Source organism: Eleutherodactylus coqui, chromosome 2 (genome assembly GCF_035609145.1).
Source record: "Eleutherodactylus coqui strain aEleCoq1 chromosome 2, aEleCoq1.hap1, whole genome shotgun sequence".
Classification (NCBI taxonomy): domain Eukaryota; kingdom Metazoa; phylum Chordata; class Amphibia; order Anura; family Eleutherodactylidae; genus Eleutherodactylus; species Eleutherodactylus coqui.
The window spans coordinates 292634272-292661880 of record NC_089838.1 but is presented as its reverse complement, the minus strand read 5'-3'; the positions used below and the strand labels follow the sequence as shown (position 1 = coordinate 292661880).

The 27609-nt window shown below is 43.3% G+C and overlaps 1 protein-coding gene across 4 annotated transcripts in view; it reads right to left on the bottom strand.

Annotated features, from left to right (window-relative positions):
- The window catches only part of GMIP (GEM interacting protein), a 53683-nt gene that overhangs the window by 15380 nt on the left and 10694 nt on the right, over nt 1-27609 (bottom strand). For 2 of the 4 annotated variants that reach the window (XM_066593233.1, XM_066593235.1), the window contains exons 3-10: nt 24778-24871; nt 22396-22468; nt 11885-11945; nt 11317-11439; nt 8157-8221; nt 6631-6741; nt 6088-6168; nt 3090-3272 (exon numbers count right to left, since the gene is read on the bottom strand). In XM_066593233.1, coding sequence (XP_066449330.1) covers nt 3090-3272; nt 6088-6168; nt 6631-6741; nt 8157-8221; nt 11317-11439; nt 11885-11945; nt 22396-22468; nt 24778-24871 — 791 coding nt within the window. Of the gene's footprint in view, nt 1-3089; nt 3273-6087; nt 6169-6630; nt 6742-8156; nt 8222-11316; nt 11440-11884; nt 11946-22395; nt 22469-24777; nt 24872-26290; nt 26341-27609 lie in introns of those variants that run through there. The other 2 variants (XM_066593236.1, XM_066593234.1) reach the window with 2 other exon arrangements.

Sequence of the window (27609 nt, the reverse complement as noted above, 5' to 3'; positions counted from 1 at the left end):
TTTTCCATATCACTTTTCCCAATTAGTACCCCTTTTAGTGTATATTGGTGACATCCATTTCTCCTGCCCATATGCATAGCCTTACATTTATCAACATTGAACTTCATTTGCCATGCCATTTTTCTGCCCCAGTCCCCAGCTTATCTAGGTCCTCTTGTAGCCGCACATTGTCCTCCGTTGTAATAATTATCTTGTATAGTTTTGTATCATCTGCAAATATTGATATTTTACTGTGCAGCCCCTCTATCAGGTCATTGATAAATATATTGAACAGAATGGGGCCTAATACTGAACCCTGTGGCACCCCACTAGTGACGGTGGCCCAATCAGAGTGTGAACCATTTATTACCACCCTCTGCTTTCTATCTCTGAGCCAGTTTTTTAGCCAAATACACACGTTATCGTCCAGACCGAGCTGTCTCATTTTATATATCAGCCTATTATGTGGCACGGTGTCAAATGCTTTAGAAAAATCCAGATATATGAGATCAATAGACTCTCCCAGGTCCAGCCTAGAACTTACTTCATTGTAGAAGCTGCTCAAATTGGTCTGACATGATCGACCCCTTATGAACCCGTGCTGAGGAGTTATGCCGTTGTTTTCCTTGAGGTATTCCAGGATGGCATCTCTCAGAAACCCCTCAAATATGTTTCCAATTATTGAAGTGAGACTTACCGGCCTGTAGTTACCAGGCTCTCTTCTTGACCCATTTTTGTTTATTGGCCCTCACAGGATAGACGTCTAAAACTAAATTTTAATGATTACTACTAAAACCAGGGCAACTAAGACAAACACAGATCCCACGTGGGTCCACAATTGAACAAACATGGAAGCGTGGGTGATTGACATATATGGACGACACAGAACAAATAATTCCATGGAGCCCTCAAGAATAGGGGAGCCACGCGTATGCCTCTACTCAGAGATCTCGCAGAACCTGATTGTTGGCTGTAGGAGATTAAAGATCCTGATATAGTGATTTTGATAGCGCAATCATGGATAATAGGCCTTCCTAGAATACCTGGGTGTTTTGTGCGTATACCTGGATAGCCAACACAACAGGGAAATTTTTTCTTCCCAAGTGTAATACTGGTATAGTAGCCCCACTGTTAGAAGATGACTATCATGGAATTCGGGCAACTAGACTAATTTAGCTCTCATAAATTGGCGCAGTTCAGACGCGGTTCTTAATCGGTTCTACGCGTTTCCCTACGGATTATGCAGTTCATCAGGAACCGTTTCTTATAGCCCTTGATTTACGGGCAAGTATTGTAGCAGTATATCTACTGAGAATATATTAGAAGTGTATTCAAGAACCCAGAGTGTTTAGATCGTCCTGATTTCCTTTGAACAAAGCACATGATCATTGCATAAGATTTCAACCAATGCTACCCAAACAGACCGCCCATTACACACAGTGCACTTGCCAACTGATTGCCAAATCTGTTTAATCACTGAACTGTACCTGATAAGGAAAATGAGAGTTTATCTGAAGTTGCTGTGTCACACTTTCTGCAAATTCTATCCAATGGTCTGGGTCATCATCAGTAAGATGTTGCAGTATCTGAATTTTGTAGGGGTGTCATTTAAAGGTAGACACAAGTTTCTGAATTAAGGCATGGTTAACCCTACCGTAGTGCTATATGGGTTCTTGTTGAATTAGACCAGAACAGCGATTGCTGTTGCTACATTCATAGCTGTTATTGGCCATCCAGCTTTTGGTTTATTGGCAACAGAACAGAATTTTGGGAAGAAGTTTGGCAACCGCATTGTGGGTAATTGGAGGTCTGTTTCGATGGCGTTGGCTGAAATATTCTGCAATGACCCTTGTGCTGTGAAAGAAGATGATCTCAACATGTTTTGCTTGGGATAATGCCATCAAGCATATCACCTGTACAGAATATAAATCACTGCTTTAACAAGAGAATCAATAAGATTATGGTAACATGAAGTGCATAATTGTTTTTATGGTGAAATTCTTTACTAGTTTGAAGTGTCCCACACCTACTTTCCCATTGAAAAAACGGAAGTTGAATTCAAGACGGTGGTGTTCAAAATGGCCGTCATGCTGGTGACATGGCCTAGCGGCCTTCCTCCACAGCTTGTGCCCAAATTTGGATCATCATGCAACCAACCATTTTCATTGTATATGGGCGTTTCCTTACTTTTGATACACCCTGTACATAGCGCTGCTTGTATAATGGCCGATAGTTAGGAGTCTGCTGTACTTAGTAGACTGACACCCCGACTCTACTAGCCTTACATAAAGTGAAGCTGTTATGAGAATATGATCCTCTAAGTATTTACTTAGGTATATTGCCACATTAGAGGAAGCCTGTCACCCAAAATTTCCCATCTATCAATCCTAACCATAGATGTGGGATAGAAAGACCTAACATTACCATATTATTTATTCATAACACTCTATGGCCATATGCAAAATAGGAGCAAAGAATCCAATGACCAGTTAATTCCTCTGGACTGGTCCAAGCTCTCTCCCCCTCCCATTGCTCTAACCCCACCCATTGCCAATTAATGGACATCTGTTGATCCCTTGAGCTGGGAATGCTGTATGTTCCAGACATACTGAATGCACCACACTTCCAAGATACAGATGTATTCAATGCCAAACAAACATTGGGCATGCCAAAGCAAATTGTTTAATGCGCCACATAGTTGTTCAGCAACTTATATTCTTTGTGTAGCCCATTGTAGTCCATTGACAGTAGGTCTAAGCAAAAAGTGTAGACATGCCATGATAACTATGCAGCCCTCCGTACCAGTCAAGTTAGAAAAATTATATGTCTGTATGCATATGTGCAGTGATGTCAGTGAGGTCCATGCCTTTAGCAGGGCAAGTCACTGTACACGTGTCTATCCCCAAAGTGCATGGTGACCTTGGGGCCATTGAGTTGACCTGAATAAAAAAAAGTATAATTAGATTGGTCTACCAGGTTGGTACTGCAGGTACAACTCCCATTGAATTCCAGGGCATTGAGCTAGTAGAGAAATGCTCTTCTAATGTACACATAGGACAATAGTACTGTTATGATGTCTTCCACCATGTCTCGTTATAGTTGATCCTCACCTTCATCTGAGCCTCTTCACGGGACTTTCTGCGTCTTTCCAGAAGTTTGCTTGCACTTCCAGGGTAGGTTCCTGTGCTTTGCTCTTCTTCTATCTTGGCGCTCAGTTGCTTGGCCTTCTCAAGGTCTTCACAGCGCTGAACGTACTGTTGACGAGCCTTACGTAATGAGGCCAGAGAATCTGACTGCGGTGGAATGGAAAAATTTGTAGAAGAATGAGTCAAAATGTGTCATTTTAATACATAGTGAACATGTATAACTAGGACATCTCTGGCATCTTAAAATAAAGGTACTTGATATATGCTGGCCCTGTTTGGTTCAGACTCTATGGAAGACATAACCTGCCTTTGTAGAGTGAATAACCATAACTAAATTGTCTTGTTATGTTCTAGATGTTAATATCTATACTGTTAAACTGTCTGACGTATCTTCATCATGTGTTGTAGAACAACCTTTATCAATCCTGAGGTTTCTGTCTCTTATCAAAGCTGTTAGGAACGGGCAACTTAAAGGGGTTGTCCAGTTTATAAGACTTATTTTCATATTAAAAAATTATGAGTTTAAGGAGTTTTCCAGGCAAAATATTACTGATGACCTATCCTTCGGATAAATCATCAATAGTTGATCAGCTGGAGTCTGGGCTAAGGACCCCGGCCGATTGGCCAACTGTCAGTGCTGCAAATACACAGAGGTCAGGGTGGAAGATGCTGCTCCGACTCCTGTGTGGTGGCCGGCGCTTGTATTTGCAGGCTGGGGTCTCATTGAAATCAATCGGAGCTGCGCCTGCAATTGCAAGCGCCGGCCACTACACAAGGGCCGGAGCAGTAGCTTTTGCTCCAACCCCAGTGTATTTGTGACACTGACAGCGGGCGCCTGATCAGGTGATCGGCCAGGGTCCCCAATGGTAGATCCCAGCCAATCAATTATTGACGACGTATCCTGAGGATAGGTCATCAATAGTATTTTTCTGGAAAAGTCCTTGAATAGAGTGGGGTTTTCTGTTCAAGATCCTCCTCTCTAGGCCAAAAAGCGTCTCTTGCTCTGGAGGACCTGCATTACAAAGACAACCTGTAGATTGGAATGAGCACTATATAATACTTAATTTCCCTTATGGTGGCATGGCACAGAAATTGAACACTTACTACCCCAAGTTTCCCCACAGATAACAAATGATCACTGGGGCTCCCAACAGTTTGACACAGCTTATTGTCCAGGGACTCTTCTCAGAAAAACTTATATAATGTGAAGAACTCCATAAAATGCTGGTTTAACATTTTTACCACATGAAGGTCTTTCTTATGGCCGGATAGGTTTACATCACCTGGGCAATGCAATTGGTGTATCTAAGACTCCATCTGTGCCCAAGGACATAGGAACCTAAAATTGTCACCCACCGCTTTCAAAAGGAGCCACTTTATGATATAGACCTCATTTCTATGGATGGTGTTGGTGTTAATCCATCACATTGTGACCTTCATAAGACTGATTGACCATATCAATGATTAAATATCAAGAAGTTCAATAGAGGAACGTCAATGGAAATATCTGATAACTTTTCAAAGGTGTATTTTACATAACATTTTGAATAATTTTGTTAGTTCTTCACTTTGCTTCTCTTGTACTAAATTAAAGTTATATGGTGGTTTCTTCTCCATACATGGATAAAGCTTAAAGGGGTTGTCCGGGTACATGCTCATTTTAAAATTAAGTCCAAATGAGTTAAAAAAACAAGATCTCACTTCCACAAATGTATTTTACCTGACATATTGTGTATTTTTTGTGCATATAATAAGCAGTGCTAAAAGCCCATTGATTTACATTTGACTATTCACACCAGCATTTTTCACCTGCACATATTACACGTATGATAAAAACAGAGCATGTCCTATTTTGGTGTATATTATGCATGTAACACATAGAATGGTAGAGTTGGAAGGGACCTCCAGGGTCATCAGGTCCGGCCCCCTGCTCACACAATTATCATAGTCTAGTGAATAAAATATACAGTAAATATGCATATTACATGGATATTTGCTACAAATAGTGTATTACGAGCATATAAAAATATGTGTGTAGTACGTTTAAGTGAGACAGGCCTCAAATAGAGGTTACTTACCCATCCTCAGTGCCTTCAAGCCACCGTTTTAGCCCTGCAATTCTCATGGTGTCTGTTGACAGCAGAAGTCATGTGACCAGCGCCTGCCGATCAGAGACTACAGCATCACTGCTCGTTCTCCTAGCATCAGTGCTCACATCCTGGACACCATGGTGATGCTACGGCCTCTGATTGGCTGGCAGGGTCACCTGACTGCTGCTGTCAATAGACGCCTGGAGAACTGTGGGATTTAAGCGCTGGATCGCAGGTGCTGAGGATGGGTAAGTACCCTTTGCTTTAGTGTTTTAACTCATTTGGACTTCATTTTAAAATGTCAATATGAAATAAACTATAAAATGTTAGGACTTGAATTATTGTTCTGAATAATTACAAGATTGCAAAAAATTGGAAGGCCCATTTACATGCAAACGATTGAAAGATTTAAAGTTTTAGCGATCGTTTTGCATAAAGTACTAATGGGCACTACTGCCCATTAGTAATTTATCAGCTTCATCTGCATACAAATGAGCCTCCAAGAGCTCCTTGCCAAACTCAGCAGGTGGTCTCAGCTCTGCAATTAGCTCATTTGTTCTGGCATTGGCTGCTAAGAGAAAACAAAGTAATCTCTAGCTCCTATGTAGATAACAGTATAAGGTTTGTTTTTCTCACAAGGGCTGCAGAGATAATACAATGTTATTTCCTGCTCCTGTGGAGAACACAGCCTGTAGTCTGAAGGATGGATTTTAAGCTCACCTAAAAATCATCCTTCAGATGAAAAGTGCACAATGGTAGCATTTACATGCAACGGTTATCGCTCATATGCCATCATTTTAACGACTTTTGAGCAATAACCGTTGCGTGTAAATGGGCCTTTACATAGTCCTGGTCTAGACAAGGTCACTCACCATTCTCTTCTGTTCTCTGAGCCACTGCTCCCTAAACTCCTTCCTCCACTTCTCAATCTCTGTCTTCTTTGCTAATAAAGGCTGGAACACAAACCAAATGTTATATTACAGAATTCTAGTATATACAAAAGAATTTTCTCCAAGGTTTTAAGACGGTCATATAGTTGAAAATGGAGATCAACCGTAAGAACTACATTATGGATGTGGGCGGAGTAATGACACAACATTTATGGAAATCTGTGGGGACTTACTGTAAATCTGATTTCATCTAGACGCATACAGAGGTGTTCTGTCAATTTTATAAGACATCCAGGAATAAAAAAAAATATTTGTCAGCCTGCACTGGATACGATTTTATAGTATGGCGCAGTACGGACTTTACTGTGTGCATGGGTCCAACAAATTCCTTTTTGTCTGTAAGTCATCATCAGCTATTGCTATATCTCTCTTAGCTATTTTGTGAGCCGAACATCTTGATATACTTATACCCATCACCTTTACAGTAAGGAGCAACGCCAAGTAGTAAAATACATGGCCACTCACTTGACAATACTTCTTCATCTGTAGCAGAGCCACTGTTTCAAGGGCTGTGTTTCCAGTCAGGGTTTCATGGTCCAGGAGTAGGAGGTAAATATCTTGTAGCGGCATGCATGTCTGTAATAGTCAGAGTAACCACCCAAGAATGATCTATGTTAAATAATCAGTATTGCACAGATAGGTCTAGTGTACTGTACATTGTAACTTAGAGGGGTTGTACAGCTGTAAACTACTAATGAACTATCCTTGGGATAGGCCATTAATAGTAGCTTGATGAGGGTAAACTGCCTCGCTGATCAGCTGTTCACTGAGCCATTGTGCTTGGGCACTGAATTGATTTCTGCAGGAAGAAGACAGCTCCGTTCCCACTGCAGTGGCTAGGCGAGGTATAGCAGGCAAAGTTCCCATTGAAGAGAATGGTCTGCAGTACCAAGCCTAGCCACTGCAGTTAGAACAGAGCTGTCTGCTTCCTGCAGATATCAGTTCAGTGCACAAGCACAGGGGCCCGGCAAGCAGCTGAGTGGTTGGGGTCTCTGGAACCAGACCCTACCTGATTACTACTGATTACCTATTCTGAGGATAGCCCATTAATATGTTACAACTGGACAAACCCTTTAAACACTATTCTCCATGAGGTTACTATTAAAAGGGACTGTATCACAATAAAAAAAAAAATTAAACCAGATAGTTAAACATATACAGTATTCCATATTTTATTTTCTGATTGTAGAATTTTTTTATTCTGTTGTTTGTACATGATTATTTAGGGAGATGCTTTACAGCAGTATCGTGGGCCGTTCGCACAATGAACAGGAGGGAACCCACTGACTTGTATGGAGACCGTACTAGTTATGTCCTGTGACCCGTGCAGAAGTTATTGAGCAAGGAGGGGAGTAGATAGTCACAGCTGATCGCCTATTGTGTTATCACCTGTGTTATGTATACACAGGTGTCACCTCTCAGTGTAATCCTGCCTGTGATGTTAGCGAGATGACAGCTGCAAAGCTTTCTCTACAGATCAGGAAGGGTCAGACTAGTATTAGGCTCTGTAGTCAGTGTGCAGGGGAGGGGAGGAGGTGAGCTGTGACATCACCTATTGTGAATGGGAGGTCCTGTGTTATCTACATATACATGTTATCTCTCAATCACTCTAGTCACCAGAATTTCTTAAAAATATGTTTAACACTAAAATGTGCATATTTTGATATCTGCAGCCTGTCAAGAATCTGCTGCCATTGTTTCCCCTCTATTTATATGCACTGTACTTTGTTACGGAGTTTCAGTGCCAATTCTGCATGCAATGTGTGAATCGGGCTAAGGCTTCCTGTTAACACCCACTGGCAGGGGCGTAACTATAGAGGATGCAGGGGATGTGGTTGCACCCGGGCCCAGCAGACTTAGGGGGCCCATAAGGCCTCTCTTCTCCATATGGGGAGCCCATTACAGTTGGGGGCCCTGTAACAGATTTTGCATTGAAGCCGAGAAGCTTCAAGTTACACCTCTGTCCACTGGAATCTACTGAAGGAACCTACCTGTTGGTTAAGGGTGCTCCTCGCAGACTCACACAATCTGATGGTGTTCTTAGCAAATTCAGACTCTACAAAGAAGAAGAATCATTGAGCTGGGCAAAAGAATTTCTCATAATTCATGTGTTCTTGTAAATTTGCCAAGTTCACCACGATGTCTTAGAGGTGTCTGTGGTTAAATGATAATCCACACTGAACTAAATAAGACATGATTAATGAAGAGTACATGTTACAATATACTGTACAAAGGGAAATAAACCAGCAGAGGTTTTCCTTCACTCAGGGTCAGCCGGCTCTAGACAATCACTGGCCGCAGCGGTGACCTACAGCACATGACCATTTCGACTAGGAACAGTATAAAATCAGGTGACGATATAAAAAAAAAATGTCACAAGCGGTATCCAGGTGGATCCTCAATTTAGATTCAATAGGGACTAAATTGCAGAACTGAGTTATTTGCTTTAAATAGATTTTTAAAAAAATCATTTTTTAATAAAGATTTTTAATGGATTTAATAATTTTTGGATATTATTAAAAAAAATGTTATTATAAGGATTTTTTGTAAGGTCCATTTATTTTATTTTTCCCTTTATTCATAGCTGCTATTTTATTTCTAGATTTTGTATAATCTATTTTACACAAACATGTATTACAGGATTGGGCAGCTCTGTTGTATGGACTATTGGGAATGTACTGGCACTGGGGGTAAAGGTGTAAGAATGCTTTCTGTAAGGGGATTAAACAGGTAGGCAAAGGGATTTTGCAGTGATACCCATAACTCTATAAAAGTCTGCCTGGTAGCCGTGTATTGCCTATTCCTGAGGCAGAACCAAACTTGTTTTGAAACGTGTAGGATTCTTTTTGGGCTTCAACTGCTTCCGTAGCTGCTGGATGACGTCACCGACTACCCACGTGTAGTAGGGATGCGAGAAGACCCTTCCATCCCTCAATGTCCTCCGTCCCTGCTCACTTGTAACAGGCAGTCTACTTAGCAGTCCGTTTGTTGTTTATCTGGACACCTTTGTGGAAGCGATCATGCGCGTCGAATCAACATGCTCTGATCGCTGCCCGATTCCTCACATGATTCCATCGATGGGGAACTCATCGTTAATATTCTACATTGGAAGTGTATTTTAGATTCGGCTATTTTGATATTGAAGGGGATGTATTTACATCTTTTTCTGCCCACTGTCTGATATTGTTACTGGTATTCATACTGGTTTATTAAGTTAAGCCGTACTATTAGTTTTTGCCTGTTGCACTTGGATCATTGGTATTATTAACATATGATCAGCTGGTTTTCAGGTGTCGCTTCTGGCGAAAAGGGATTGTGAAAAGTGGACAAACTCTTTAACCAAATCTCACACAACTCTATTGCTTCTTCATTCTACTATGCCCTATGTAACAGGTAAGTGAAAGTGCCCAGGTTCAGGATGGCGCAGTGATGACAGGCGGAGGTGGCACTTTTTTTTAAATAGAATTTGACGGAACTTGAATAATACGTCATTCCATTGGAGGGTACTGATACTTTAAGTGTCACTTGAATTTAAAGGAAAGTCACATTAATAACATGTGTCACCATCATACATTCTGCGGCATGTGGAGTTAGTGCACCATAGTTGTGAGGTACATCTCTTCTCCTTCCTCGGGGACAACAGGGCACTTCACACTCTTCCATAACTGAACATCTTCGTCGTAATACACTGTGCTATTTATCCAAGATACGCAGCATGATTACCTTGTGGCCTAACACACAGAAGATGCTAGAATACATCCTAGATCTCAGGTTTCCCGTGTCACTATTGACTCACGCAGCATAGTTGTGAACATGTTCTAACATATACTTTTATCTCATATCTTGTTTACCTACGCATAATGCACATACCCCAAAATGCCCGGTTCTCCATCACAATTCACTCACTAACACAACTGGTAATGCTAAACATTGTGGCATCAATCTTTGTAGAGGTACTTCCCACAGTTGGAAAGGAGTCTGTGGTCATTTTCAGCCCCAGGCTCGTCAGGCCCTTTCGTCACTCTGGTCATGTGCTGCTTTCCTGGCCTGGGGAGAGTGTTCAGGTCACCACTGCTCTGACCGCTGCCATGTACTCTGCGGGCCTCTGCTGCAGCTGGCCGAGCTCTACTACATCTGCTGCTAAGCAGCAAACACACAGAGTCAGTCTCGCTCTGTCTTTATCTCTTGACTAGAGATGTAACACAGCTTCAGCCTTTATATAGTATGCCTTTGTGGCGCCAAACTTTTCCCAAGCTTCTTACTAGGCTCGGGGCTGGGCCTTAGCCCTTTATTGTATTGTGGGGCTGAGGCGAAGACACACTATTCATCATCATCACCCATATCATCTTCTCCTGAGGCTTCAACAAAATGGTGCCCTCCATATGCCCCTCATCTGCATCCCTATCCCGGCCATGATCATGACTGGTGGAGGAGGAGGCCTTTGTGCAGCCAGGCACTTGATCAGAAAGGGCGGAGCCTGACGCTAGTGACAAGTGACTGCTGGGCCACTAGTAATGGAGATCGGGACTCCCTTACCCCTTTACATTCTACAATACCCTCAATGGTGCAAGAGGGTCTTATTTCCTGCCTGGGTACCTTCCACCTAGTGTCCTTCCACAGTAATTGTCTCATTAAAAGGGGTTGCCCTACAACAACCTCTTTTCTACTTTTAGATCTTGAGTTTGTTGGAGATCCAACATTTGGGAGACCCAACCATTGCTGAGAATGTTATTGGCTGTATAGCAAGACTAGCATGCGCTCACCGTGAATGGAGTAATCTGAAACAGCTGAATAACTGAGTTCGTATATTTCCAATGTTCCAACTGAAGTCTATGGAGAAGGACAGTACATGGTGGTCTTGCTCTCCAGGCCAGAACAGGCAAAGGTGGGAATCCCACAGATTTGACCCTCCCCCTTCATAAAAGCTGTATTCTACACAATTAATTATATGCTCTCGCTCATGACCTGAAGGTTGCAAGTTCAATCCCAGTTTGGTTCAGGTAGCCGGCTCAAGTTTGACTCAGCCTTCCATTCTTCCGAGGTCGGTAAAATGACCACCCAGCTTGGTGGAGGGGGGGGTAATAAATACAAATTACCTGAAAGCGCTGCATAATAAGTTGGCACTATACAAATAACAAGATTTATATATACCATAGCTGAGTTTCTTCTCGATGTACCCCAGCACTTCACGCACATATTTACACCAGCGTTTGGCGTAGTTAAGAGCACATTCCACTCCTCCCTCATTACGTATAAGAATTTCATCAGCTTCTGCTGCGAAGAGACGAAAAACAGAATGAATATACATTGTAAACGTAAGCAAAAATAAGTGCAGAATGGACTGATAATTGGAGTTTAACTCTTTAAAGGGACTCTGTCAGCAGCTTTAAAGGAGATTAAATTGTAACTGAACTTTAAAAAAAATCTTTGAAACTTTAGTGACAAAGTATCGAAGTAAAAAAATAAGTCTGTTCCAGAATTTCAGGTTCAAAAGCCTTGAGGAGTACTGTAATGTATTACTCCTTCACCAACAGCTGATGGAGGAGGAATAAATTACATTCAAGTCTTTTGCATCTGAACTGCCGTCACGGATGCAAATGATGCATGAAGACTTGGATTGGGGCTTGAATATTAAGGAATATTGTGGAGTGTCCATGTAGACATTGGTTATGCTTAGTACCGGCACTCTGAACATTGACAGGCTAAAATCAGTACTTACTAGACAAGGGTGTCCCATCCCGGTCATTTGTTGTACGGTTTAGTTCCAGAGGAGTGCTGATCTACAACAGAATAGAATATGGATGTTGATAAGCTATTTGTCACATACCCTCAAAGTAGTGTGTACCTGGAAAACACTATAAAAAAGAGTTGTATTACATACAGATGTAGTGAAGTTAAACTTCTAGAATAGGTCATCAACAGTTGATCGGCTGGGGTACGTTCCTTGGGACCCCAACTGATCAGTTGAGTGGGCGCATGCTGTCAGCGCCACAAATACACAGAGGTTGAAGCTGAAGTAGCGGAAATCTTCGCCCCAACCTCTGTGTAGTGGCAGACGCTTGCAACTGCAGGCCCTGCTCGCATTGACTTCAATGGGGCTCACAGTCTAAGTTCAACTATTAGTGTGTTTTTGGAGTGTGGAAGTAAAACGGAGTAACCAGAGGAAACCCATGCAAACACAGGGAGGACATGAAAACTCAATGCAGATGTTGTCCTTGGTGAAATTTGAACTAAGGTTCCTGGCGCTGCAAGGCAATGGCGCTAACCACTGGGCGATAAAAGTCTGTCGGGTACGGGTCCAATCACTGAGACTCCTACCGATCCTGAGAACAGGGGTTCAATGTCCCCCTCTTCTCATCATTGTGGGCTTACTGCACCCACCTGCAGTAACATGGAGATTAAATGGAGCAGCTGTGTCACTCCATTAATTTTATTGGGGCAGATAGTAATTGTTGAGTATGTGCTCTTACTGAAGATGAACCAGGCACTGCACATGGTTGATCCCAACTTTATTCAATCTGTTCCTCACTGCGGGAGGAGGGGGGAGTGCAGTGAGCCCACAGTGAGGAAGAGCAGTGCTGAGACCTCCACTGATCAGACTTTTATCACGTATCCTACCAACAGGTGATAAATGTCAATCTTGGCACAACCCCTTTTAAAGTGTGTCATAGAAAGTAATTACAGTCAAGCTAACCTTTGCTGCATCTGTAGATGTCCTTCGTAATCACTAATAAGTATTGCAAGATTCTTCCTACCAGTGATCTGAAGAGGAAACTTCATAGCAAAGACTAAAATGCCCCTACCCTAATTCATTGCAGTACCTGATTTTGTTACCCAGTAACAGTAGAGTATGCTGCTTGCTTTATCCCCTGGGCCAATTTCCCTTCCCTTTGTTTGCTAATAATCGAGTTCCTCTGGAGAGGGAAAGTACAGAGGGATCAGTCCTATTTTCATCTGCACAAGGAAAGACTAGAAGCAATGGGATGAAACTGAAAGGGAGGAGACACCAATCAGATATTAGAAAAAACTTTCTGACTGTGAGGGTGATCAATGAGTGGAACAGGTTACCACAGGAGGTGGTGAGTTCTCCAATGGAAGTGTTCAAACAGAGGCTGGACAGAAATCTGTCTGGGATGATTTAGTGATCATGTACTGAGCAGGGGGTTGGACCCGATGACCCTGGAGGTCCCTTCCAACTCTACAATTTTATGGAGAGGGGAATCCTACAGAGGTCCTCACCGTGCAATGACAAAGAGGTCAGATCCCTGCTTCTCTTGCCATGGTGCAGCTATGACCCCATTGGGGATTCACAGAGTTGTAGCATGGACTGGTACTCATGTATGTATATTTGTGCATGCACACACAATCTTTGCACACGGGTACTCACATGTTAATGTACAGACAGTAGGATCAAAGTTTGTCTCTACTGCCATCACTGAACTACCAATCAACCCAGGATATTCCGGAAGAAAAGCCTATGTTCCTAGGAGACCTCAATTTTTTTCTGGCTAGCCAAAGTGAGAAGACCTGTATTTACAATAATTTACATAAGTTTCTATGGGACTAATAGAAATGCTAATGCCTTTGATTTCACTAAAATAGAGTGCACTATTAATGATAAATTTGGAGCAGGCCTCGCCTATCATCCCTGTTCTAATGGTTGTGATCAATTGTGCATGTCAGTCTACTCTCATGAACTCCCATCATGCCTTTCGGCAAAGATGCCGCTGACTCTATGTGAGTCATACAGTCAACAACGCTCAAGACTGTAATGACCAGGAAACTATGAGATCAGATCAAGTGGGAGAGGAAGTTCAATACACCCATTGTATATGTTGTATCCATTAACACAATCACTCATAACCACATACCACTTGTAGCAATCTTACTTTTTTAATAAATGCCCCTAATTCTTAGCAACTAAGAGTCAACTAGCACTCAAGTTATCTCTACAATCAATAAATGTTTATTATATATTGTATGTGGATGGGGTTTGTATCGTGCGATGGACTTTGCACATTCGACACCAGGTAATTTTTGCCCAAGGGTTCTGGAAAAGGCTTAGAGGGGAAAACAAACACCAGGCCATTCTGTCTTGGGTGGCAAAACCAAACCTTATTGAGGGGCTCATTTTGATCATTGTTGTGGAACTCCTGATTTTCTATATATGCCATTGCTTTTTAATGCAGTTTATGGGCACACTGTAGATATATAGTCCAACTGTAGATATATAGTCCAACTGTAGATATATAGTTCATTGTGCATAGCATACCCATAGACTGGCAAACATACAAAATTTGCCCATACAGCACTGTACCTGAGATCCCAACCCAAGGAACCGTTACAATCATGTACATTATAAACAAGATTACAACTGATTTAGGGCTCCTGCACACTGGCGAGAGCAATATCGGGCCATTCAATGAATGACTGAGCACTGCCTCTGATTAGTCACAGCGCTCAGCCAATCAGAGGCAGCGCTTTCAGGAGGCGGGGATTTTTCAATCGCCTGCCAGAAGAGAAGCTGAAGAAGAGTGTAGGGGACATGCTAGAAGATGCGCTGGAGATGACAATGCTTCAAAGGTGATGTACTATCATTTTTTTTTTCTAATGCTAGGGATTAGTTTCGGGGTAGGGCTTATGTTTGAAGCCCCACCCCCCACCCCGAAAATCCTCGCCGCGGTGAGTCCCCTGCCACTGCTGTCACAGCAGTGGCAGAGGATCGCGATCATCTCCCATTGATTTCAATGGGGCAGGCGCTGCTGCCGCTGGCCCCATTGAAATCGATGGGAGAAGATCACCATTCCTTCAGCCCTACTGGGATGGGAGGCTGTTTCCCTGCAGAAACGCCTCGCATCCAGAACTTTTCAGAAGGATTGCGAGAGCGATATCGAGGCGTCAATCACATCTCGATATTGCTCTCATTAGCGTGCAAGAGCCCTTATGAGACTTTGAAGACCATAGTGCCTCCTGTAACCATGATAGCCACAGTACCCCCAGCTGACAGACGTTTGTCTGCGTTATGTAAAACGACTCTCACCGGGTCCCCAATACTGTAAAATAGCAAATCAGCTCCTACTAACCGCTCCCTGCTCTTCTCACGCTCAGGGCTCCGGTGAGTGATAATCGCTGAGTGCTGTCATTGGCTGCAGCAGCAGCTGGCTGGGTTCACACAGGGCGGATTTGCCGTGGAAAATCCGTCCAGAATTTCCGCGCGGCAAATCCGCCTGCAGCCGCTAATCTCGGGATTAGCCAGCCATGTGGACGAGATTTCTCAGAAATCTCATCCACACGGGACGGCCAATCCGCTGCGGTTTATCCGGCCGAAACCGCGGCTGCGGCGCGGCTTTGCTGACCGCAGCATGTCCATTCTTTTTTCTTTCCGCTGCGGCTGCGCTCTCCTCTATGGAAGCGCCGGCCGCAGTGGAAGAGCGAGCGGCCGGGCCGCTTCAAAGCCGCCGCGGGCTTTTCCGCGGTGCTTCTCCCGGCAGAAATCTCACAGTTTTTGCTGCGGCCAAACTGCGAGATTTCCAGCGGGAATCCGCCCCATGTGACCCCAGCCTTACAGGAATCATCGGCTGACTGCAGTACAATGGAGACCGGAGGGGACTATCAGTTAGATACTCATATATCTAAGACACAGTGATGCTTCACAATTGTATATATCTTGCCTTTTGTCAATGTGGGCATCCTTCCAGTGAATTTCCTACTTCCTATTATCTAGAAATGCCCAAAAAGAGAAATTGACTTTTTTTTTCTGAAAGTGAACATCCTGCTAATGCCATATAACTAGGAAGATACAATCATGCATCCTTAGCGACACTTAGCAACTACTAGGTTCTTTCTCTTAAATGGAATGCGTCATCAGTAGAGATGAGCGAATATACTCGTTTCGAGTAATTACTCGATCGAGCACCGCGATTTTCGAGTACTTCCGTACTCGGGCGAAAAGATTCGGGGGGCGAGGGAGGCGTGGCAGAGCAGGGGGTAGCAGCGGGGAACAGGGGGGAGCTCTCTCTCTCTCTCCCTCTACCCCCCACTCCCCGCTGCAACCCCCACTCACCCACGGCGCCCCCCGAATCTTTTCGCCCGAGTACGGAAGTACTCGAAAATCGCAGCGCTCGGGCGAAAAAGGGGCGTGGCCGAGTAGGTTCGCTCATCTCTAGTCATCAGACAATGGCCTATTGTATAAATCAAGTTTTTATGTTAGTCACAGTTTTCCAGTTTTTGGTGATTTGCTTCCATTTTCAACGTAACACTCTAGGTTTTAAAAAAATTCCTAAACTTCTGCGGTGTTGACCACTAAGCCTAATAATAGTCTAACATTTCCTGTTTTGTAGAGAAAACATCTCAAGTAGTCATCTACACATAAGACAGGATCCATCATTCACAATAGATGGTGGTCAGAGCTCACCTCCTCCTCCTCTCTGCACAGTGACTTCTGCCCAGGTGACAGAGCCTACAGCAGCACTCTCCCATAGAAGTCAAGGCAGCAGCATTGTATGAAAGGCCCATGGGGCTGCTGTAAAGCATATCTCTAAAAGCTATTATAAAGTATATCTCTACAGCAAAGGCAAGATGGCCACCCATAGTCATGTACAGACAATAGAATAAGAAAAATCTAAAACCAGAAAATACAATCAGATCAGAGAAATGGAAAATGTTTCACTATCTGATTTTAATTAGTAAAAAAAATGTAATTGGCACATTCCCTTTAAATGAATATTATCAACTTGTGATAAAACCTGTAAATTGCAGCTAGGCCAAGTGTTTTTGCAGCAGCTATATAATGCTTTTAAAAGGGTTTTTGAGGGCGTTAAAGGTACATACAAGGTAGAATAAGGCCCAGATAAAAGGATTACAATGCAAAGCATATTTTGACATAACTATATGCCCTACAATTCATTTACCTTAAGGCCTCATACGCACAACAATGCCTGTACAGCGCCACTCAGAGCCCTTAGGCTGCCTGCAGACCCGTGCCGCTGCAGAGGCCTGCGGCTCACCCGCTTCCGGCATCTTCATTCTCTGTTATGTGCCAGCTGCCGGCCAGCCGGCGCATGCGCCGAGCGGAGCCGGCGTGTCACCACTGACATTTCTGTGTGGGCCTCTGCGAGACCCGCACAGAAATAGAACATGCCATGTGTTTGCACGCGGACCAATCACGGCTGTCTGCCTAGGATTGCGTTATCTAATACAAGTGGGCACGGGCGGAATTTCTGCCTGTTTTTTATAATGTATTCAGGTAGAAACACACTTTTTTAATGTCCTACAAAAAGATCTTTGAACAAATTATTAAACAGCATGTATGCAAGTACTTGGATAAAAATGGAGTAATTAACCAGAGCTAGCATGGGATTGTAACAAACAAGTCATGCCAGACGAATCTAATTTCCTCCTATGACAGAATCACCGACTGGTTGATCAGGAAATGCGGTGGATATAGTTTATAAAGCATTTGACAAAGTATGTCATACCATACTTATTGAAAAAAATGACCAATATGGGATTGACAAGGCAACTGTTGGGTGGATTCACAACTGGCTGAGTGATCATACTCAAAGAGTGGTCATAAATGGCTGCACACTCAAGTGGAAGAATGTATCAAGTGGGGTACCACAAGGCTCTGTCCTGGGCCCAGTGTTCAATATTTTTGTAAATGATCTGGAGGAGGGAATTGATGGGAAACTGATCAAATTTGCTGACAAAAAGCTAGGAGGCATAGCTAACACTAGGGAAGACAGAGAGAGTATTCAAAAAGATCTAGAAAAGCTTGAACATTGGGTGATGACTAACAGTATGGTATTTAACAAGGTGAAATCTGTGCAAGAAAAGTGAAAAAAGCACACACAGAATGGGAGGAATTGGGCTAAGCAGAACATGTGAAAAAGACTTAGATATACTAATAGATCATAGACTGAACATGAGTCAGCAATGTGATGCAGCAGCCAAAAAGGCAAGCATAACTCGGGGATGTATTAAGAGAAGCATAGAGTCTAGATCATGTGAGGTAACTAATCCCCTCTACTCTTCCTTAGTCAGACCTCATCTGGCATACTGTGTCCAGTTCTGGGCACCCCACTTTAAAAAAGACATAGACAAACTGGAGCAAGTTCAGAGAAGAGTTACCACGATGTTGATCGGTCTGCAAATCATGACCTATGAAGAACAGTTAAAGGATCTGGGAATGTTTAGCTTGCAAAAAAAATGCTAAGAGGAGACTTAATAGCGGTCTGCAAATATCGGAAGGGCTGTCATAGTGCAGAGGGATCAGCCCTATTCTCATTTGTACAAGGAAAGACTAGAAGCAATGGGATGAAACTGAAAGGAAGGAGACACAGATTAGATTCCTTCAATGGAAGTCTTCAAACAGGAGCTGGACAGACATCTGTTTAGCATGGTTGGACCTGATGACCCTGGAGGTCCCTTCCAACTCTACCATTCTATGAAAAATAACAGATAGATATCTGATATCTCGGAACAATGGCCATCACAGTGAGGACCACTGATTACTCATCTCATGAGACCTTCTGGTATCACAGTGTAAATTTCTGTGTAATAAAACCTTTAGAGGCTAGAACGATAGACACTAGAGATGAGCGAGCGTACTCGTCCGAGCTTGATGCTCGTTCGAGCATTAGGGTACTCGAGATGCTCGTTACTCGAGACGAGCATCACACGGTGTTCGAGTCACTTCCATTTTCTTCCCAGAAAAGTTTGCGCCGTTTTCTGGCCAATAGAAACACAGGGAAGGCATTACAACTTCCTCCTGTGAAGTTCCAGCCCTATCCCACCCCCCTGCAGTGAGTGGCTGGGGAGATCAGGTGACACCCGAGTATATAAACTGGGGCCGCCCGCGGCTCGCCACAGATGCACGCTGAGAGACATTAGGGAAAGTGCTGTCCTGCTGTAGCTGCTATAGGGAGAGTCTTAGGCTGTTATCTTCGTCTTCAAGAACCCCAACGGTCCTTCTTAGGGCCACATCTGACCGTGTGCAGTACTGTTGAGGCTGCTTTTAGCAGTTTTGCACATTTTTTTTTTGTATATCGGGCGTGCAGACCATAGCGTCCTCAGTCTGCAGTCATTTTACAGAGTATAGGGGCAGTACTGGTGAGGCAGGGACAGTGGTACAGGGAAAGAGATATACTGGCTATATAGGCAGTGGGCTTTTTCAAAAAAATTGGAAAAAAAAAATCTTTGGGCTGCCTGTGACCGTGTTCAGTTTACTGCGTGTCTGCTGGGGGTAGTAGTCGCTCACTATTACCCAGCTAGGTGTTACTGCAGCCTTGCGCATAATTTTTTTTGGCTGCACTGTGCTTTCAATAACCACAGTCATCCTCCAACAGGGAGATCCATATACAGGCTATATAGGCAGTGGGCTTTTTCCCAAAAATTGGAAAAAAAATACTATATTTGGGCTGCCTGTGACCGTCTTCAGTTTACTGCGTGTCTCCTGGGGGTAGTAGTCACTCATTATTACCCAGCTAAGCGTTACAGCAGGCTTGCGCATAAGTGTTTCCTGGCTCTGCTGTGTCCGTTACATGATCGCCGTCATCCCGCCAAAGGGAAAGAGTATACATATATACGCTGCATACGGTGTCTGTCTGGTTTTTCACCTCACCATTTTAAAAAATTGAAGCAAAATACTTAAGGCCTACCACTTGCCTTTGGCCACTTGACTGGTTCTGACCTGTGAATTCCAGTAGCTCAGTCATACGCACCTAGGTCTCACTACAGGCTTGCGCATAATTGTTTCCTGGCTCTGCTGTGCGTTCCGTAAGCGAAGTCAGCCTCCAACCACAGGCCAATAAGCGGCACATTTAATTACAGCGTTCTGTTTCTGCTCTACTCAAAATACACCATGCTGAGGGGTAGCGGTAGGCCTAGAGGACATGCTCCCCCTATACTGCTGCTAGTGATATGTTACTGGGGCCTGTCTTGACTGCTACTATTACTGAAATTGAACTAATACTGTGCTCCCCCTATACTGCTGCTAGTGATATGTTACTGGGGCCTGTCTAGACTGCAACTACTACTGAAATGGAACTAATACTGTGCTCCCCCTATACTGCTGCTAGTGATATGTTACTGGGGCCTGTCCAGACTGCTACTACTACTCAAATGGAACTAATACTGTGCTCCCCCTATACTGCTGCTAGTGATATGTTACTGGGGCCTGTCTAGACTGCTACTACTACTGAAATTGAACTAATACTGTGCTCCCCCTATACTGCTGCTTCGGAATTGTTACTGGGGCCTGTCTTGACTGCTACTATTACTGAAATGGGCGGTTGGGCAGCATGTTACCCAGGAGAAGTGGCAGCGGAGTGTCATGCAGGCAGTGATTGTGCTTTGTTGGAGGTAGTGTGGTGCTTAGCTAAGGTATGCCATGCTAATGAGGGTTTTTCAGAAGTAAAAATTGTTGGAAGTGGGGGGGCCACTCTTGCCGCTATTGTGGCTTAATAGTGGGACCTGGGAACTTGAGATGCAGCCCAACATGTAGCCCCTCGCCTGCCCTATCCGTATCTGTGTCGTTCCCATCACTTTTTTTTGAATTTTCCAGATTTTCACAAATGAAAACCTTAGCGGAGCATGGGTGATATACAAAAATGCTCGGGTCGCCCATTGACTTCAATGGGGTTCGTTACTCGAAACGAACCCTCGAGCATCGCGGGAAGTTCGACTCGAGTAACGAGCACCCGAGCATTTTGGTGCTCGCTCATCTCTAATAGACACATATTATATATATATATACACACACACATAAAATATATAATATAAATATATAACTAAAACATTTCAACTATCAACCTAAATACAAGGAATAGTAGTGCAAGTGTGTCAGCTCTGCTAACTGAAGTGACAATACCACATATTCACATGAGGTAGTCACAAAATAGTGATGCCACGCAAAATGTGTGCCAGATTCCTTCCCTAAACGCAGTAAGGACTGTCACCAAATTATATATAGTACACAGGTAGCACAGTGATGTCATCAGTTCCAGGACCTAGAACTCAAGTGATGTCATCATTCAAAGATATCAGCGTTATTTCCTGGGATCACATTCTTGCGTATTTCTGCAGATTCTGCACTTAAAGGGGTTATCCAGGTCTGAACTATGTTTGACCTCTCCGCAGGATAGTTGATCAGTAATTGATCAGTGGGGGTTGGCTGCTCAGGATTCTTGGCTGTTCACCAGACTGCTGTCAACGTGTACGGAGCAGAAAGCTGACAGCTCCATACACATTGCATGTGTATTGCAAGCACTGTTCACATTGAATTTAATACCAACCCTGCCTGTTGCGATGTGTGCAAAGCTGACGGATTCCTGATCCGTACACACTGACAACAGCCCAGTGAACAGCTTATCACCGGGGGTTCCAAGTGATGAAGCTCCACCAATCAACTGATGATAGATCTTCAATAGTTCAGACTTGAATAACCCCTTAAAAGGGGTATCCCCATCTTGGCTTTTCATGGTCAAGTTGGGAAAACCCAAAAGCTCTGTTCCAACCACCTGTCGGAAAGATCCAAGCGCTTAGCACAGCACCGATTCTGTAACTCTGATTGAAGTCAATGGGAGTTATGGAAACAGCATAGCACACTGTACTACACTGCACTGCGTCCTCGGCTCTTTCCATAGACTCTGGCTGGGTGGCCAATAGCCATGGCAGTGGTTTCCCCATATCAGCTATTAAAAGCCCAGATGGAAGTACCCCTTAAGGACTGCTCTTAATGACAAAACTGTTGTAGGCACCCTCTGATTATAACCTTCGGACACCACCCTGATGCCCAAATGGTCATCCTGCCCCGAGTTTGCTTGCATATCTTTCTGCTTACAAATGCCCATACCATAGAATCTAGTACCTACCACTAATACAAAATAATAACACCACATAATAAGAATGTGCCAACTTCCCTCTTCAGCACCTAATGATAACATCACACAGTAATACTCCCTTTGACACACATCATGATAGTATGACGAGACACAGTGCCAACCTTCATCAGATTAGTACCGAATTAACACCACCATTCTCCTCTTGTTGTGCGCAGAATGATAATGGAGAACACTATCAGTGCCAACCTCCTTGTTATCAGCGCACCGAACAATGTGACAAGTATAGCTCTGATCTCTGGCACATGCAATGAGAACACCACAAGGAAGGAAACATCTGCCCTGCCCTCCTGGACCACAAAAACGTAGACAAGTATTTTCCGTGTCTCACCAGTGGTTCTTCTTCATCATGTTGAATCTCGGAGTTTGATAGCCCGGAGTCATTTAAGAACATGTCTACAGTCCTACACGGAAGAAACATGATCATCAGTCACATGATTATCAAAGTTGAAAACGGATAAATGTTCAGAACGTTTGACTTCTCTGGTATCTAATATCTCAACCTGCCCTCTTTCAATATCTTTGGTACAGACACTTAAAGGGGTTGTTCAGGATTAGAGAAACAAGGCTGCTTTCTTATAAGACACAGCCATAACGCTCCTTGGGTTTTGGCTGGTATTGCGACTCTTTTTTATTGAAGTGAATGGGCGTAAACTGCAGTACCATACACAGCCTGTGGACAAGTGTGGTGCTGTTTTTGGATGAAAGCAACCATAATTTTCCTTGCTGAGCTTTAGTTTATTGTAGACTGTTCTCTTCCTATGGCCACCTGTCTTCAACTGCGGTATGCATTTCACTAATACTTTGGCTGTGCTGGTGCTACCCTTGAAGTGACTTTATGGAAATGATTGCTATGACCTCATAACTACTTAAACCTATTACTTATTTGTAGGACTATGCTTAAAGGGATTGTCTGAATTGTAGCTTCTCTGCAATACCCGTTCTCCATGCAGTAACATAACAAATAGGCATATACCCACCTCTTCTCACTGCCCGCTGTGCCCTCGCTCTCAGTATTTGTTTACAGGCTACAGGATGTCACAGACGCTGCAGCCAATGACAGAGGCTACAGTGCTTGTAACGTCGTATAAACAGGCTGGGGTAGCCTGTAAATGTGATGTCAAAGGGGAGACCTACAGCGGTGACGTGAGACAAGGTGGGAGTGGGGAGTGAGGAGTATATAGTATTTGTTATGTCAATGCATGGTGAAGGGGCTTTACTGAGAAGCTACAACTCAGACAACCCCTTTAAGAAGGCCTTCTCAGTAGAAGGAAAGTTTCAGAAATAGAGGGTTGCTATCCTCAAACAATTCTATAAAGGAGGGTGCAGGTGGTATATTATCTGCAGTTGTTCTTCTCTGCTGTCCCTCCAATCCGCCGGTTCCAGGCCCCATTTCTGGCGTTTTTAGATGGCTGCAGTAATTTTTGTAACTACCTAATGCACACTGTGCACTGCTCTCGAATTAGCTACTGCTGATCAGGTGAGCAACTCTGGCCAATCAGAAAGCAGGTAAAATGCATTGGTAGTCTAACACTACCAATGCACTGTGGTGAATTAGGTAATCTGAAGATTACCTAATTCCTCACATTGGCCATCTTCGATGGCAAAAAACAGGACTTGGGATCAATAGATTGGAGGCACAACAGAAAAGAACAACTGCAGGCAATATACACCCCTCCGGTCCCGGGACAGAATTTTGTTCTGAAACTGAAGGGTCACTTTAAATTGTTATTATATAAATGGATATAAGCCTTTATTATCTCCAGATTAGACCTCTCAGGTATGTGTCTACTTGGGTGGAGGATGTGATTTTGATAAAGTATGAACAGCATATGCCTATGGGGACAAACAATTGCTAATACGATCGTTCGTCCCCATAGGGCGGCTGTATATCTCCTTGTTCACACAGGCAGATATTCCTCCAATCAGCGAGTATTTTGATGCTTGCATAAATGGGCCAATAAGTGGATGAACGAGCGTGTACTCGTTTGTTAGCTGATCTTTTCTACCTTTACATGGCTGGATTATGGTGAACGAGTGTCCCGAGGATTGCTCAGTCATGACCAGAGGCGTAACTTGGTGCTTCTGGGCCCCATTGCAAAATCTATAATGGGGCTCTCAACTATAATGCTTTATTCCTAGTACTAGGCTCCCTATATGGAGAAGAGAGGCCTTATGGGCCCCCTAAGGCTCCTGGGCCCAGTGCAACCGCATCCCCTGCATCCTCTATAGTTACGCCTCTGGTCATGACAATTGGCCCATGTAAAAGGACCATAAGTCCCTCTCCAGTGATGCTATTACCACTATCTACATCATAAGGTTATACTGTATTGCTGAACATTAAAGGTCATTTAACTGTTCATGTTATGTTCTTTCTATAATAACTCAAAACTTCTCTGAAGACCACCTCTTAGAGAAGACCACCACTTATCCAGACCAGATTTCCTTTGACAAATTTTCAGTTCCACCATATTGTATACTATGTATAGTGGTCATATTGTTTGAGAAGATCACCCCCTAAAAGGCCAGTTTTCAATGCAGTTTTATCATCTCAAAGAGGTTTCATTGTACAGTATATTGCATTAAGCTGATCTTTACAACCTCTTCCTAATTTTCATCAGCAAAACCAGTAACTTTACTTTTTTTTCCATCCACAACATCATCAATAACCAAAATTCCAGATTCTATCTAGAAATGCACTGGTGATACTCACTCATTCCCAAGGCTTATCTCCAGGGCATCCAGATCTCGAAATATTTCACTAAATCTTTTCCGACCCTCCGCAGGTCCAGTCTGCGCATTAACATCTAGAAGAGGGACAGACATTAAAATTGACAACAAGATACTGTAGTGAGGAGTCAGATGGTACTCAGCAAGGTTCCACAATTGGTTAGACTTTCTACCTAACAGTAAGGGGATAAAATACTAAATAAACTAATAAACGATTAGGATCATTCAAGGTCGAAGTGGCCACCAGAGGACCAAATGATGGTGGACTTGAGGTTCAACTCAATAATGGGACCTTTGGTTTTTATACATTTTTTGTGTAAAGTAGAGGATATGGAGACACTTCGTACGAACCCTAAGAAACAATTTTTACTAGTGGGTCCGCAGATACTCAATCACTTCCAGTAGACCTTTATGACATATACTTTGGATTCCGCCACGTAGGGATCACACGTCACTCATTGAGCAAGCACGAGCCCTTGGGTGCAGCTCGAATGCTCTTGTACAGAGCTGCATAATTGGTAAGCAACATCACAAATCATGGTAAGAGCTTTAACGACCCCCTTTTGACATGTTCACAGACCCTTACTAAGTTAGGTTTACCTATCTTTCTCCATCACTATTAGACCAACCCTGTAGGCAATGCTCTGAAGTGCAACTCCATAAAAGTCAACACAAAGCCATTGTGTTGCACCTTCCGTTTACCCTTGCCAATGGAAGCAACATACATGGTTGTATAGGGTGATGCCATCATTCCATTACTTCTATTAAATCCTCAAATCTCGTATCATGTGTGGATATCTCATAAACTGATCCCTCCTTAATTACTTTTAAGCTTGCCAACCTCATGCCACATTCTCTGTAGACAGAAGTAAAGTCACTGACTTGTTATACTCCGTTGAAAGCAGGATGTGGTTAAAACATCACTAAGAGAATAAATAACCCTAAAAAGTCTGACACAGACACGTACCATGACCATGATATAGAAACTGAGCGTATAGATACGGGTTCTAATCATAGCAATGAGTATATAATGCATGCATATACAATAATATATGTGAACCCTACAGTCATATAGAAGTAGACATGTTTGAACACATACAGTAACATAGTATATATCTTGTCTGTCTGTATACTGCTAACGTAGATATATACTTATATAAGACAACAAAGGCAACCAGCTTCAAGACACAAAATTAAATTAAAGTCTGGTCAATGGAGGTTCAGACATTGCAGCCACAATACGGAAGCTAAATATTACAGCCGTGTGAAAGTCACCTATATATAACATATACATGGTACACATATAGTAGAAATCGTATCGTAAAGCCAGTAAGCTATACACTATAATGTATATGCACAACATATGAGTACGTGGTTGGAGAGCAGGTTGCGACAGACAGCTATACGTTAAATAAAAGCCAAGACCACGAGCTTCGCGAACGAGGAAAAGAGACAGCGGAATGAAGAATGTGGGGGGGCAGGCGGCAGTTTCTTACCCACTCCTCTGCCTGACGCCATTTTTCCAGGCCCAGCTGGCGTGGACGCCCCTGCCAATTGTGGAACCCGGGTTTACTGATGTAGTGACAAAGACCCACAGCTTCCTGACAGCAGTCATCATATCAGGAAGTGCAAAGTGAGAGTGCTGAGCACTGCAATCACCCTCAGAGGCGTATATACTTTGTATCTCTCACTGAGAAGTGGGCAATAGTTACTGCTCATTAGACTGAAAGGTATAAGTGTGCAGTGCCAGCCTTAGGTTAGATGGCACCTTGTGCGGAAATTATTTGGTGCCTGGGCATAAAAGAAGCAAAACATATATTGCTCTGATCTGCAGTCTGCGTGTAAGCAGTACGATATCAGCATACCCATACCACAACAGCTCAGTAAATAAATACTATGCCAGAAACAAGCTCATAACATAAATACAGCACCAGCACCAAGCTCAGATATAAATACAGAACCACAAGCCCAACCAAATAACAATTACAGCAGCAGAACTTCAACTTCATACCAAATACAGCATCAGACCCAAGCTCATGGCATAACTACAGCACCAGAACCCCAATCACATAGCATAAATACAGCACCAGAACCAAGCTCATGGCATAACTACAGCACCAAAGCAAAGCTCATAACATAAATACAGCCCCAGTACAAGTTCAGATGTAAATACAGCACCAGAACCAAGCTCAGATATAAATACAGCACTAGAAGCCCAACCTCAAAACAATTACAGCAGCAGAACTCCAACTTCATAACAAATACAGCATCAGACCGAAGCTCATGGCATAACTACAGCACCAAAGCAAAGCTCATAACATTAATACAGCCCCAGAACAAGTTCAGATATAAATACAGCACAAGAACTCCAAGCTCATAACATAAATACAACATCAGACCCAAGCTCATAGCAGAAATACAGCACCATAACCAAGGTAATAGAATAAATACAACACCAGAACCAAGTTAATAGCATAAATACAGCACCAGTACCCCAAGCCCTTAACATAAATACAGCATCAGAACCAAGTTCAAAATCTAAATACAGTAGCAGAACTAAAGCATTATGTTGCAGGGTGCCAATGGCCTACAGCAGTACATCAGAAGATCACAGTGGAGGAGCCAGAGCCAGAAGGAAGATGATTGATTAACTGTAGCTATACCAGGTGCTGCTGCACAGAGGATGAAGATCATCTTCTCCAGCGGTCCTAAGGAGGCAATAACCTCTATCCTACATCCACCTGATGCCTCCTACAAGCTGGTAGCCAGTGCCCTGTTCAACTGCATGGGTTGCACATAGTTAAGGTTCATCACG